Genomic DNA, 14,880 nt, shown 5'->3' on the forward strand with positions numbered 1-14,880 from the left:
TTCCTGCGTCCTGTCTGTGTGTGTTTGAATAAATAATTAAATTATAATTATAATTATAATTAATAGATATACATATGTGTGTGGGGAATGGGGAATGCTTGTTTTCTATCCTGGATTTAGCACAAAAGTGTTGGCTCTTTCGCTCGATACATTTAGGTTCACACATACATACATACATATTATATATATATATATAAATATATATATATATATATATTATAATTTGTTGTATATTTTTTAGCTCGCTTTTTTGTTTGTTATTTTTTAGAAAAATATATAGAAATCCTAGCTGGGAATCGTCCCCTAATTGCCTTGTGTATACATATAGATATTTTGTTTTCCGATTTACATACATATATAGTTAATATTGTCATTTAGCTTTCAAAAAAATATACTTCTTGCCTTAATTTTGTTTTGTTTATCGTTTTTGCTTGCTTTTTACAATCCTCCTGTTTACGCAAAAGTATTTCGATTAGCAAAAAACATTAGTTTCGCACAAAATTAAAAATAAAAAAAAAACAGTGGGCTACAAAAATTGGCTTTACAAAAGTTGCTGTGTTGCTCTCTTAGTTGTTTGTGTACATTTATAGTTTTGTTTTTAGTAAATATTTAATAATAATTGCAACAGTTTTTGTTTTTAGTTGGTTTCTCCTGTGGGGGGTTGCATATGTTTATCATTTTTTTGGATATGTTTTCTTATTGGCGTCCCCAGCCCCGAGGACTTGCTCCTCCGCCTCCTCCTCCTCCTCCTCCTACACCTCTTTCTCCTCCATCTTCTGCTCCATTTCGTGTTGCTCCTCTCTGTGGGTGGTGTGTGGTTTCTGTTGGGGTCACGGCTAGACCTTGGTGGTGACCTTGCCAGCGGTGGCTGCCTGCCAGGATTTGTGATGTTTACTACTAGAGCGTCCCTGTCCCTGCTGCTGATGCTGCTGCTGTTGCTGCTGTTGCGGCGGCAGATGTTGCTGCTGTTGGTGTGGCTGCGGCTTTTGCTGTTGCTCCCCCCTCTGCTTGACCAGTATGTGTTATGTCTGCAGCGGATAGCTGTTCTCGGATTGTTGCTGCTGCTGCTGCCGGCGCTGCTGGCGGCAACTGGCCATCGCAACTGCCGCCGCAACGACAGCCGATTGACGGGCTTGATATCAGCACTCGGACTTGTCCTCCTCCACCAGGAACTGCGTGTCCTTGCCGGTGTCCGCCGAAGGATCCAGCTCCCTGGTGCGCAGCTGCAGCTGCGGCGACGCCTTGTGCGTGATGCTGCTGGGCGCGATGATCGCCGAGGCGGGCTCCGTGAAGGAGCCGCCCGCATGGTGGCCTATGGACTTGCCCTTGGCCGACGGCTCGCCGGGCACATCATAGATGCCTATGGGGGCAGAGAGCGATGTATGGATTAGCTGCTAAGCATGGTACTGCTGGCTTTCCGCCAAGACTCACCCGAACCGTTGCCCATGCCCGGATCGGCGGTGGTGCCCGACTGCACGGCATCGTACATCGGATTGGCAAAGTCGCGGGCCTTGTTCGCGTTCACCGTCTGCAGGTTGTAGCCCTCGATGGGCGCCACGTCACCAGCGCCCGGCGCAGAGGCTCCTGGGAAGCCGCTCTCGTTGAACTCCACATTCGAGCCGTGACGGAAGGTCACGCTCTGCGAGGAGGTCATCGCCGGCATGCGGGCCAGTTTGCCGCTGAAAGGGTGCGCAAGAAAGTGGCTGGTAATTGGGGGAGATGCTGGGGGTAATGCTGGGGTACTTACAATGGTCGCTTCCGGATGACGTACCAGGCGCCGGCGGCGGCCATCATCACCAGCAGGATGACCATGATGGGCACCACGACGGCGGTGACATTGGCGCCGCCATGGCCAAAGGCTCCCGTGGTGCTCGTCTCGCAGTGCTCGCCACGGAACTCGGAAATGCACTCGCACACCAGCTCACCCTGGGCGTCCTCCTTGCAGAGCCCACCATTCTGGCAGGGGCAGATTCGCGGCGCCGGTCGCGGATGCTCCGCGGCAGCATTGCAGATGACCTCGGCGGTGCTGCGGTGGGAGGGCGGCGGTCCAGAGGCGTCTGGGCAGGCACAGCTATGGCCGCCCGGCACCAGCAGGCACAGGTGGGAGCAGGTGGAGTTCTCGCACGGATTGGGCAGCGAGGTGTTGTACCGCTTGTCGTGGTACACCTTCAGGCCGGACGGATTGACAAGATTGCGATGCAGCACCACCTGCACTCCGCGCCCGAACTTGTCCTGGCGCACAAGTTCACCCGTATCGCGGGTCATCCAGAACATGTTCGACTCGAACAGATCGAGGGACACCGGATGCCTCAGTTGGTCGCCTCTCACAATGGCCTTTCGGCGGGAGCCGTCGGCTCTCATCGATTCGATGGCATTCAGCTTGGTGTCCACCCAGTAGATGATATGGTCCTGCGAGTAGTCGATGGTCAGGCCGGCGGGATGGCGTATCAGCTCGGTGATCAGTGGTCGGCGCTTAGAGCCATCCATCCAGGACACCTCGATCTTGGGCGCTGATCCCGCATCCGACCAGTATATTCTACCCAGCTGCGGATTCACAGCAATCGAGGTGGGCACCTCCAGTCCAGCGTTCACGATGGAGCGACGATAGCGACCATCGGTCTTGGCAACCATGACACGGCCACGCGGCTTGGAGCCCGTCCTGTCCATCTCGGTCCAGTAGAGATTCGAGGCCAGCCAGTCGACGGCCACGGCAGTGGGCTTCGAGCCGCCCTTCATGTTCAGATCCTGGGCGAATCCGATCTTGGCCCGGCCATCAATGGCATTGACCATGTAGGAGCGCTTAATGGTCTTGTCGTAACTGTCCGCCCAGAAGATGATCTGCTGCTGCGCATCGTAGTCCAGCGCCTCGATCCGCTTCTCCGCCGCTATCACATCGAACTCCTCGCGCTTCTGCAGATCCAGACCTCTGATCTCCTGGCCATTGGCGAACACGAGCACCACATCCTCCTTTTCGGCACGGCACACGCCGCTGGCGCCGTCCGTCAGATGGAATCCCTCGCGGCAACTGCACGAGTAGGTGCCATTCAGATTGTGGCACTGGTGGGAGCACGTGTGCTGCCGCGTCAGGCACTCGTCCACGTCGGAGCACTTCTTCTTGTTGTCCGCGGCTATGATGTAGCCCGGATAGCAGGTGCAAATGTAACCGCCGTCCGTGAGGTTGTGGCAGTGGTGCTGGCATCCGCCGCGATTGGCCTCGGAGCAACTGCTCGTGTGGTGGCAGCCCAACTCGTCACTGGCGTCCTCACAGTCGTCGGAGAAATCACACACCTGGGACCGCTCGATGCAGTGCTTGTTGGCGCACTGGTACTGGGTGTAGAGATCGCAGGGCTTCTGCTTGCTGGCGCAGAGGGTCATGTTGTTCTCATCGCTGCCGTCGCCGCAGTTGTCCACGCCATCGCAGATCTGGTAGCGGGCGACGCAGCGATGGTTGGAGCACTGGAAGCGCCGCAGGGTGTCGCAGTTGAAGTCGCTGCAAACGCTGGGATCCTCGTCACTGCCATCGCCGCAGTCGTCGGTGCCGTCGCACAAGTCGGACAGCGAGACGCACAGGTTGTTGTTGCACTGGAAGCGCGACTCCGGACAGTAGCGTCCGCCGGGGAACCTGGGCGGACAGCCCACCTCGTCGGACATGTCGCGGCAGTCGCGGTCGCCATCGCAGCGGAAGTAGGAGGCAATGCAGTGGCCGGAGGCGCACTGGAAGGTGCCATTCTTGCACTGGTAGCCCTCGCAGTGCATCTCGTCCGAGTTGTCGCCGCAGTCGTCCTCGTGGTCGCACTGCCAGCGGGATGAGATGCACTTGCCGTTGCCGCAGCGGAACTCCGACTCGGAGCACTCACGATAGCGACCCTTGCACACCGCCTCGTTCTCGTCACTGGCGTCGCCGCAATCGTCCGCGAAGTCGCACATCCATTGCCTGGAGCGGATTCGGATTAGCAAGTGGAGGGAGCGAGGGACTTGGAGTACTCACTTGGGTATGCATCGGTTGTTGCCGCACTTGAAGTCCGTTTCCGGATTGCACTTGGGGCAGTTCTCCGGCAGCTCATCGCTGTTGTCGCGACAATCGTCCTTGCCATCGCAGAACAGCCACTTCGGGATGCAGCGGTAGTTGGACTGGCCGGGGCACCTCTGCCACCCGGTGGTGCAGTTCCTCTGGCGGCACATGTACGCCGGCTCGTCGGAGTCGTCGCCGCAGTCATTGTCGAAGTCGCACATCCACAGTTGCGGGATGCAGCGGCCGTTCTTGCAGGAGAACTCGGTCTTCGGATCGCAGGTGCGCTTGTCTGAAATTGTGGACACACAGGGATGAATATAACACCTAGACATACTATGGAGAAATGAAGGAAACACTGGATACGTACAGCACACAGCCGGGTCCTCGTCGCTGCCATCCTTGCAGTCGGCATCTCCGTCGCAGCGCCAGCTGTCCAGGATGCATCTGCCGCTGGACTTGCACTTGAAATCGGACAGTGGACAGGGCAGATCGCAGTTCTGCTCGTCGCTGCGGTCGCCGCAGTCATCCACTCCATCGCAGATGGTCGCCGACGGTGTGCAGTTGGTGTTCTTGCACTGGAACGTGCCGGCCCGGCAGTGACGCGGAGCACATGTCGCGGGCTCGTCGGAGCCATCCTTGCAGTCCTTCTCGCCGTCGCACTTCCAGAACCATGGTATGCACTTCTCATCCCGCCCGCCACACAAGTGCTGTCCGGCCGTGCAGTTGGCCACGCAAGTCTTCATGTCCCGGGCCAAATAGAACTGGTTGGGACAGGCGCACTTGAAGATCGGCGCGCCCTCCTCAATGTAGCCCTCGATGTTCAGGTAGGTGGACTCCGGCGGCGGAGCTATCAGGCAGAGGTGGGAGCAGCCGCCATTGTTCGTGCCACACGGATTGGTGTAGGGCAACTGGCGCAGCGGATGGTTGATGTGCAGGTCGTAGGGACGATGGGTGGTGTTCCGCAGCACCGTATAGTTGGCGCCATGGAACTTGTTGGCCCTCACGATCGCCTTCAGGTTCCAGTCACTCCAGTAGATGTAGTCGTCGAAGAGACTCAGTGCGAACACGTGCGGCACCTTGCTGCCCGAGAGCACCGTATGGCGATGCCTGCCCTCCAGGTCGGCATACGCTATGTAGTCCAGGTGGGCATCCGCCCAGTAAATGCGGTCCGTGAAGTAGTCGATGGACAGGGCATTCGGCCAGGCGATGCCGTCGTTCCAGTTCAGAATTCTCGAGAAGTTCGAGCCATCCATGCCCATTTTGGCAATGTAGGCCTGCAGGTGCCAGGAGGTGAAGTACAGGTAACCGATTCCAGGATGCACGACTATGGCGCGCGGATCGACGACGCCACTGCGCAGTGTCTTGCGCTTGGTGCCATCCAGTTCGGAGACGTCCAGGTTCTTGGAGTGCCGGTCCAGCCAGTACAGCTTGCGACCCACCCAGTCGATGGCGATGCCCTCCAGGCCATGGGAGTCGTGCCGTATGACAGCCTCCCGCTCCGGCGGCAGCTCGTCGTCCGCCTCTCCATACTTCGCCCTGAAGATCGTCTTGGCCGTCACATCGCAGAAGTACATGTACTGCTCGCGTATGTCGAAGTCCAGCGCCACCACGTTCATCAGGTCCTGGTGCATCAGATTGTACTGGTGCCCATCCACCGACATGTTGCGCACGTAGTACTTGTTGGTGAAGATCAGCCACGGCGGGATCGTGTCCTTCCGCTTGCACGTGTGCTCGTCGTTCTGCCGCTCGTAGTAGGTCTCGTCGCACTTGCAGTAGAAGCCGCCCGGGGTGTTGGAGCAGTGCTGGGAGCACGCTCCCGGCTGCTCCAGGCACTCGTCCACATCCGCGCAGGCTTTGCCATCGGCCAGAAGTCTGTGGAATGGGTCAAGTATTATTATACATATCAAAATCGAAATCAGTAGCGAAATCTCACTTGTAGCCCTCGTTGCAGTCGCAGTAGTAGCCCGTCAGGGTGTCCACGCACTTGTGGCCACACTGGTTGATCTCCACCTTGGCGCACTCGTTCACGTTGCAGTGGGCGGGCTCGTCGGACTCGTCGGCACAGTCCGGATACTTGTTGCACACCAGGCTGTAGTCGATGCACTGGCCATTCGTACAGGCGAACTGGCCCTGGGGGCAGGTGATGTTCTCCTTGGTGCAGCCCACCTCGTCCGAGTGGTCGCCGCAGTCGTCCTCGCCATCGCACCTGGACTGGTTCCGGATGCACTTGAAGTTCTGGCAGGTGAACTCCTGGGCCGAGCACGTCTTGTACTTGGAGTTGCAGAACTTGCCCTCATCGGTGCCGTCGCCGCAGTCGTTGTCGTGGTCGCATATCCAACCCTGAAGCAATAGAAGCGTATTAGTTGGATTCTCGGGCGCTCTCTGCTCACCTTATTGATGCAGCGTCCATTGCCACAGGTGAACATGTCCTCGCCGCAGGGCTGCTGGGTGGCACAGTTGTGCAGCGTGGTGTTCTCATCGGCGCCATCTACGCAGTCGGGATCGCCATCGCAGATCCATTTCTTGGGAATGCACTGGGCGCGCTGCCAGGACTTGTTCTCCACGCAAGTGAACTCCGTTTCCTCGTCACACTTGCGGTCGTCTAAGGGGGAAATATAAGATTGGTTTTTCCCAATTAGCTACGATAGCTACGATACTCACTGCACTGGTGGCGGTTGTCCTCGTCACTGTTGTCCAGGCAATCGTTGTCGCCATCGCAGATGTAGATCCTCGGTATGCAGTTGCCATTGTCGCAGGTGAACAGATCCCCAAAGCAGGTGCGTCCCTCGGACTTGCAGTAGTCCGGCGGCTCGTCGGCTCCATCGCCGCAGTCGTCGTCGCCATCGCAGTACCAGGTGGCTGGGATGCAGCGGTGGTTGGGGCAGCGGAAGCTGTTGGTTGGGCAGGTGCGTTGGCCGCAATGCAGGGGATCCTCGTCGGAGTTGTCGCCGCAGTCGTTGTCGCCGTCGCACAGCCAATAGGGCTCCACGCAGATGTTGGTCTTCTCGCACTTCAGGTGGTTCGCCGGACAAGTGGTGTTCATGGGACAGCGTTCGTGCGTCTCATCCGACGTGGCATTGTCCTTGCAGTCGTTCACGCCATTGCACACCTGCGCCTGCGGAATGCACCGTCCATTGCCGCACGTGAACTCGCCATCCACGCAAGGTGGATAGGTGCAGCCCAGCTCATCGGAGCCGTCCTTGCAGTCGTTCTCGTGGTCACACTTCCAGGACTTGAAGATGCAGCGTCCGTTGTTGCAGCGGAACTCGTTGGGCGAGCAGGAGTGGTAGGCACAGTAGTTGGGATCCTCGTCGGAGTTGTCGCCACAGTCGTCGTCGCCGTCGCAGGACCACATCCTCGAGATGCATCTGCCGTTCTTGCAGTAGAACTTGCTGGCCTCGCACGTGTTGTTGCGCGGGGCGCACATCCTGCCCTCGTTCACCACCTTGGTGCTATCGTCGCACTTGCACTCGGCCTTGCCATTCGGAGCCGGATGACAGCTCTGGGCGCAGCCGCCGTTGTTGATCCTGCAGGGATTCACATTGCACTTCTGGCGCTCGGCGCTGTAGATGCGGATGTCCCGCGGAGAGTCCTCCAGGCGCTTCACCATCTCCACCATGTTGGCGCCGGTGTGCTTCTCAGCCCTGTAGACACCTCTCAGCTGCAGATCCGTCCAGTACATGTAGTTCCTGAACACGGTTATGGCGAAGGGATAGATGGTGGCGCCCACCAGAAGCTCGCGGTTCTGGCCGTCCAGATCGGATCTCTCGATCTTCTCCCTCACCGCATCCGTCCAGTACAGGCGTCGCTCATCGTAGTCAATGGCCAGGCCACTGGGCTGCGAGAGATCCTTGTCCACGATGGCTCGCTTCAGAGATCCCGCCATGGTGGTGCGGAAAATTTTGCCGGAGGTACCGAACCTGCCCCAATCCGTGAAGAAGAGGGTGCCGTTGCAGGGATCGAGGACAATGGCTCGCGGTCTTTCCACGCGGGCAATCATCACCAGCTCGCTGCCGTCCAGGTTCATGGCATATATCGAGTTGTTCGAGCTATCCGTCCAGTAGATCTTCTGCTGGGTCCAGTCGTAGGCAATGCCCTCGGGATTGATGCCCTTGTTCAGCACGACAGTGATGTCATCGTGGCCCGGCTTGTTTGCCTTGGTGTACGCAATCTTGGCCCATGGACGGATCTGGGTGTACAGCATGCGGTTGTGGGCGAAGTCAAAGTCCAGGCCCACCACGTTTGTGAGATTTGTCAGTGGAGTGAAGGGCACCTCCGTGGACTGCGGATCCAGGTTGACAGCTCGAATCTCAGTTCTGGTGGCGAAGACCAGGTACTCATTGACCACCTCACATTTTCTTTCATCGGCGCCCAGTTTGCCCGTGGCGCACTCGCAACGGAAATTCCTGCCGGAGGTGCCGGCGGTGGCTCCGCCGTCCGGTGGGAAACTGAAGCACAACTGATCACAGCCGCCGTTTCCCAAATGGGCACAGGGATTTGTATCGTCCTGCGGCTGATTGTTGATGTTGTATATGGCAATGTCCCTAAGCTTCTCCAGGTTCGTCCTCACGCTGGTGGCGGTTTCATTGGCACTATGCTTGGACGCCTTGAAGACGGTCATCAGGTTCCTGTCCACCCAGTAGACATCGTTTAGGTAGACAGCGATGCCCATGGGATTGGGCAGATCTCGGCGGATTACCTTGCGATTGACGCCATTATAGGAGATCTTCTGAATCGTGTCCAGCTTCGAGTCCACCCAGTAGATGTCGTGGGTCTGCATGTCAATGGTGAGATCGCGGGGCAGCGAAATGCCCGATGTCACCAGCGGTGTCCACTTGCTGCCGTCCAAGAGGGCCTTGCCAATTCTAGGATGCTGGCCATAGTCGATCCAATAGAGCAACCTCTTGATGGGATTCACGGCCAGTTCGCGTGGCGCATCGGTGGTTGTCTTCACCAGTACCTTCCTGTTGCTGCCGTCCAGCCAGCAAACCTCCACGTAATTCTCGTGGGGATACACGTTGGTGAAGTACATGTTGCCGGCCACCCAATCGATGGTCAAGCCCCTGATGCCATTGCTGCCGATGCCGTCCTTGACCACATGCTGCAAATCGGTGCCATTGGGCCGCGACCTGAAGATGCCGTTCCAGTAGCCACGATTGTACTCCGCCCAGTAGATCCACTGCTCCCGGTACATCACGTCCACGTGCAGAATGTGGTGACCAGGCCCGCTGACCGGAACCATGGCCTCGGAGCTGTCGGTCAAGCTGTAGCCCCTAATCATGTCCAGCTGGGAGACCACAGCGAAGATCTTATAGGCCACGCAATTGATCTCGTTCTCCTTTCGGTATCCAATGCCGCAGGCACAGGTTCTGGTGGCTCCAGGTCCGGGAATGCAAAGGTGCTTGCAGCCACCGTTGTTCGTCTGGCAGGGATGCTGCATCAGGGCGCGCTTCTTGTAGATCATCATGGAGCGCAGATCGGATTCGTTGTCCACAATGGTCTTGGGATTATCGCCATGCGGCAGGTCGATCCGAACAATGCGCTCGTACAGCGGATCCAGATAGTAGAGCCTGTGGTCTAGGATGCCCAGGCTCTTGGGCTTGGCCATCGGATGCGAGTCCTTCATGGCGATCAGCGTGTGATCGTCGCCATTGTAGTCCATGGAGCCGATCACTGCGGGATTGCTGGCACTGTAGTACAGCATTTTCTTGTCCGTGTCCACGGCCAACGATTCGGGATGGGCAAACTTCTCGAAGACCACAATGGGGTTCTGTCCATTCATGTCAACTCTGCCAATCTTAATGGGCACTTCCAGAACACCTTCATCGATCCAAAAGAGCTTGCCGTCGGTGGGATCCAGTGCAATTTGCTTGGGCCGCGACACGGAGTTCGGGTATCCATCGTTCGCCAGGATTATGGTGCGATACTTTTGCTTGCCATCCACTCGCACGGCTTCAATGTTGCTGGCCACCCGGTTGCCAATGTAGAGGTTTCTGCCCAGCCAGTCGAATGCAATGGTATAGGGGGCGCCCACAATTCCGTTTTCGGTGCCCAGGAAGAGTGTCTTATTGCCACCGCCATAGGGCGTTGTATAGATGGTGCAGTTCTCATCGTCATCCTCCCTGCCCTGCACCCAGTAGAGCGTCTCTCCCTTGCGATCGAAGTCCAAGCCCGTGCTGCTTTCGATTCCAATCACTGGGGCCAGGGCTCCGGCTCTCGCATCGCCGCCATTCAGCGGCAGATCCACAATTTGCGTGCCCTTGACGACCATGAGGAAGGGGTTCTCCTCCTCGATGCAGCGACCTTCGCTCAGCAGCTTGAAGCCCGGCTTGCACTTGCAGGAGTAACCCTCCTGGGCACTGGGGCTAAGCAGGCACAGGTGCTGGCAGCGAGATCCGGCGCAGGGATTCGGGGTCATGGGCTGCAGGGAAGCGTGATGGACGTGGATGGACAAGGGCTGACTGATCAGGTGGGACACGACGGTCTGGTTCTTGCCGCGGAACTTGTTGGCGGACAACACCCGGTTCAACTGCCTGTCGGTCCAGTAGAGGGTATCCTCGAACAGGGACAGCGAGTGCGGATGCAGCAGATAGTGACTGCTGGCCAGGACCTGCTGTCGCCCGGTGCCGTTGTAGTAGCAGAAATCAATAAAGTCCAGCTTGGAGTCGGCGAAGTAGACCCTCTTGGTTGCTATATCCAGGGTCAAGCCATTGGGCCAATAGATCTTGGTGTTGATGATGGTCTTCCGCATGGTTCCGTCCATGCCAATCCTCTCCACCCTTGGGTTCTCCCCCCAGTCGGTCCAGAAGATCCACCTTGCTCCGGGACTGGGATCGATGCACATGCCTCTGGGTTGGGTGATGTTCTCCCTGACCAGGACCAGGCGATTGGAACCATTCTCCGCGGACACCTCGATGGTGTTCAGCTTGCTGTCCAACCAGTAGAGATTCTGGGCTATCCAATCGTAGGCCAGACCCTCGACCAAGTCCAGGCCCGTGTTGATGATTTCCTGGGGCTCCATGCCGCGGTCCAAGCGGGAGATCTTCTTCAGCTTCATGTCGCTCCAGAAGATGGTGCCTGTGTGCATATTGGAAGCAGTGGCCACCACATTCTCCACTATGATGGGCACCCTCTCCAGTCCCTGCTCCTTCAGATCCGCCACGAGAATGGAGTGCCGATTGGAGATGATCAGGAAGGCGGCGGTGTGGTTGACTGCCTTGCAAGTGTGCTTGTTGGGCTCCAGAACATAGCCATCCGTGCAGGAGCAGAAGTAGGAGCCCTTGGTGTTGGTGCACTGCTGGGAGCAGAGGCCCGGCGGATCACACTCGTTGCTATCTATGCAGGTGTAGCCATCTTCGCCTATCTCCGATCCCGGCGGACACACGCACAACGCTCCGTTGGGCGTCTTCTGGCAGAAGCTGGAGCACTGACCCGCCTGGTGCTCACACTCGGCCAAATCGCAGCCCTCACCCTCATCCGAACCATTGGGACAATCGGGGGTGTCATCACACACAGATGTGATGTTCACGCACCGCTCGGAAACTCCGGGACATTGCCACTGGCCATGAGGACACTTGAAGGGGGGTGGGACACAGGCGTGCTCCGCTCCCTCGTCCGAGTTATCGCCACAGTCGTCCTTGCCATCGCATATGTACGCCTTGAACACGCAGTTCGTGTTGTTGCACTTGAAGAAGTTCTGGGCACAGGTGATCTGACCACAGTCCTGCTCATCCGAGTAATCCGAGCAATCGTTGGAGCCATCACAGTGCCAGGCGATGGGTATGCAGAAGCCGGTGGACTTGCAGCGGAAGTGCTTCTCCAGGTTGCACTGGTTCGGACCCATGGAGGGGCAGCCTACTTCATCGGAGCCATCATTACAGTCCGGTATGCCGTCGCACTTGTAGGACTCCTCCACGCATTGCCTCAGATCCGCGCACTTGAACTGATTCGCCAGACAGGATATCGGCGGACAATCCTTCTCGTCCTGCTTGTCGAAGCAATCGTCGTCGCCGTCACAAACCCAACTCTGGGGAATGCAGTGACCGGTTCTCGGGCAGGTGAACTGGAAGTAGGCGCAGGTCTTCTCGGCGCAGAAGTCGCCCTCATCACTGCTGTCCCCACAGTCGTTCTCGCTGTCGCACTTCCACATGTTGGGAATGCAGCGTCCGTTGGCACAGGCGAACTGGGAGGTTCCACAGGTCACATTACCGCACTCCTGCTCGTCGGAGCTGTCGCCGCAGTCGTTCTCCTGGTCACAGCGGAAGTTCTGCGGAATGCAGCGACCCGATCGGCACTGGAACTCGTTGGATCCACAAGTGGGTTCTGGAAAGCATGGAGAAGAGAGAAAAGCAGGTAGATTATAGATGGCAATGCACTGGCTTCCTACTCACTTGTGCAGTTCTGCTCCTCATCGCTGTTGTCCAGACAGTCGTCATCACCGTCGCAGACCCAGGACCTGGGAATACACCTCTGATTGTTGCAGGTAAAGTCCCATGAGTTCGGGCAGGGTTGCACTGGCGGCTCGGCACTGGGATCGGGAATGCAGCTCACCTGGTCGTCGGCCAAGCGTTCGCCATAGGGACACGAGCAGCGGGACTGGAGGCGACCGAACGAGGGGGACGCGGTGGTCACCGCATCAGTGCCATTTGATGCTCCTATGGGAACAGCGAAGCAGATCTTCTGGCAGCCACCATTGTTTCGGTGACAAGGCTGCGTATCCGCGATTCGCTGCACCTCATGACTGTACACTTTGACGCCATAGAGTCTGTTGGTTTGCGGTTCTCTGACCATCATCTCCTCCTGCTCGCCCGTTAGCTTGTGCAGACGTATAATGGCGTCCAGGCGCCAGTCCGTGATGTACATCCAGTCGTTGTGAATGACAATGGAGAAGGGATGTCGCACCAGGCGAGAGTTCACCGTCTTAATGTCCGTTCCGTCCAGGTTGGCATGCTGCACGTGATCCAGTAGAGCGTCGCACCAGTAGACCCGATCCTCCTTGAAGTCGATGGAGAGTCCGTTTGGCCAGCCGAGGGTCACATTTTTGAACACCAGCAGACCACTGCCATCTGTGTTTGCCCTGGTGATATTCGCAGGACGGTCCCATTCGGAGAAGAAAATGAAACCGCGATTGGGATGGACCACAATGGCCCTGGGACGTTTCAGGTTCTTCAGCAGGGTTCTTCTGTGCGTGACATTCCGGGTGGAGAGGACGTTCAAGGTGCCCTTGCGCGAATCGATGTAGTACAGATTCTTGGAGGCCCAGTCGACGGCCAGTCCCTCAACGCCTTCGTTCTGGGAGGCCAGGACGATCTCCCTGCCAGTTCCATTGCGGTGCACCCTGTAGATCACATCCTGCAGGACATCCGAGTAGTAGATGAACTCGTCGCGTGCATCGAAGTCCAGGCCGACGAAACGAGCCCGCCTCGAGACCACCGGCATGATGGCATCACTGAATCCTTCGATGACCGGCTCCAGCACCTTTCCCTTGATGAATCTCTGCTGCGAGTACATGAGGAATTCGCTGACCGGCTTGCACAGCTTCAGATCCGTTTCCAGCTGGTAGCCCGTCGAGCATGCACACCGGAATCCCAGGCCAGTGGGTGCACCCTTCACGGCGGTCACAATGCACATGTGGTTGCAGCCACCGTTGTTGTTGCCACAGGGATTCGATACCCTGGGCTGGCTGAGCGCATGGACGGCAATGATGCCCTTCGGCTCCCTGATGTCCTTGGCCTTGTACGTAACCTGGATGGAGGTGGGACCCTCGAACTTGTCCACCGACATGATGCCCTGCTTGGTGGCATCCGTCCAGAAGATTCGATTCTCGAACAGTGCCAATCGCGAGGGACTCGGCACCTGCTGACCCCTGAGCACCATCACCCGATGAGCACCCTCATAGTCCACGGATTCGATGTAGTCCAGCAGGGAGTCGCACCAGAAGACCCGCTTGCTGATTATGTCCACCGTCACACCGCTGGCCTTGTAGGCCGCCTCCGAGACAATGGACCGCGCATGTGTGCCATCCATGTGGGCACGGAGCACCTGGCCGCCATCCGCCACGAACATCAGACCAGCCGTGGGGTCCAGCGCCAGATCGGCGGGTGATGTGAGATTAGAGCCCAGAACGACCGCATGCCATTGACCACTCAGCTCGAAGACATCGATCTTCTGGCCCACCAGATCGGCCACATATATCTTATCGCCCACCCAGTCGACGGCCAGGGCGACGGGAGCCCAGGTGCCGGGAAGGGTCTGATCGAAGGGCGAGACGGCCTTGTTTTGCGCATCCAGGGGCAGCGACTGCACCTTCCGCGTCTTGATGTCCGACCAGTACAGTGTGTTCCGGGCATAATGGAAGGTCACGCCCGCGGCGGCCGTGGCATTGGCCAAAACCTTGGGCTCACTGCCATGCGGCAGCATTCGCATGATGGCGCGATCGTGGGCGAATATCAGTTGCAAGTTATTCGCGTCCGGGGCAATGCACTTGGAGTCGTTGATGAGCGTATAGCCCTGGGCGCACTGGCACGTGTACGAGCCCAGTGTGTTGGTGCACAGCTGGTCGCAGTGACCCCACTCCGCGCACTCGTCCAGGTCAACGCAGGTCCGGTTGTCCGGGGCCAGCGACTGGCCCGGCTTACAGTAGCAAACTCCTCCAGTCAGCGAGGGTCCGCACTTGAACTCACAGCTCAGGGCGGGGCACGAGGCGATCGCTGGAGATGTACGAAAAAACGGATAACATGGGTCAGCAAATGCAGACATGCATGTGGGAAACAGGGAGATTGCTACCTCAACGGGGCCAAAAATGGTCATATCAATAACCCAATTACTGTGTTAAAATGCTAATTACCCATACTTAACGCCCCTATCAC

At 57.5% G+C, this 14,880-nt stretch overlaps 1 protein-coding gene across 1 annotated transcript in view; it reads right to left on the reverse strand.

Annotated features, from left to right (window-relative positions):
* Positions 1-435: 435 nt before the first annotated feature.
* LOC6549804 (low-density lipoprotein receptor-related protein 2) overlaps positions 436-14,880 on the reverse strand; it is a 143,968-nt gene continuing 129,523 nt past the window's right edge. The window contains exons 7-15 of the mRNA XM_001977291.3: positions 12,403-14,721; positions 6,674-12,334; positions 6,403-6,614; positions 5,946-6,352; positions 4,380-5,884; positions 3,989-4,301; positions 1,748-3,934; positions 1,432-1,679; positions 436-1,360 (exon numbers count right to left, since the gene is read on the reverse strand). Of these exons, the coding sequence (XP_001977327.2) occupies positions 1,140-1,360; positions 1,432-1,679; positions 1,748-3,934; positions 3,989-4,301; positions 4,380-5,884; positions 5,946-6,352; positions 6,403-6,614; positions 6,674-12,334; positions 12,403-14,721 (13,073 nt within the window). The 3' untranslated portion in view covers positions 436-1,139. The remainder of the gene's footprint in view (positions 1,361-1,431; positions 1,680-1,747; positions 3,935-3,988; positions 4,302-4,379; positions 5,885-5,945; positions 6,353-6,402; positions 6,615-6,673; positions 12,335-12,402; positions 14,722-14,880) is intronic.

This window comes from Drosophila erecta, unplaced genomic scaffold (assembly GCF_003286155.1).
Source record: "Drosophila erecta strain 14021-0224.00,06,07 unplaced genomic scaffold, DereRS2 tig00000152-arrow-arrow-pilon, whole genome shotgun sequence".
NCBI lineage: Eukaryota > Metazoa > Arthropoda > Insecta > Diptera > Drosophilidae > Drosophila > Drosophila erecta.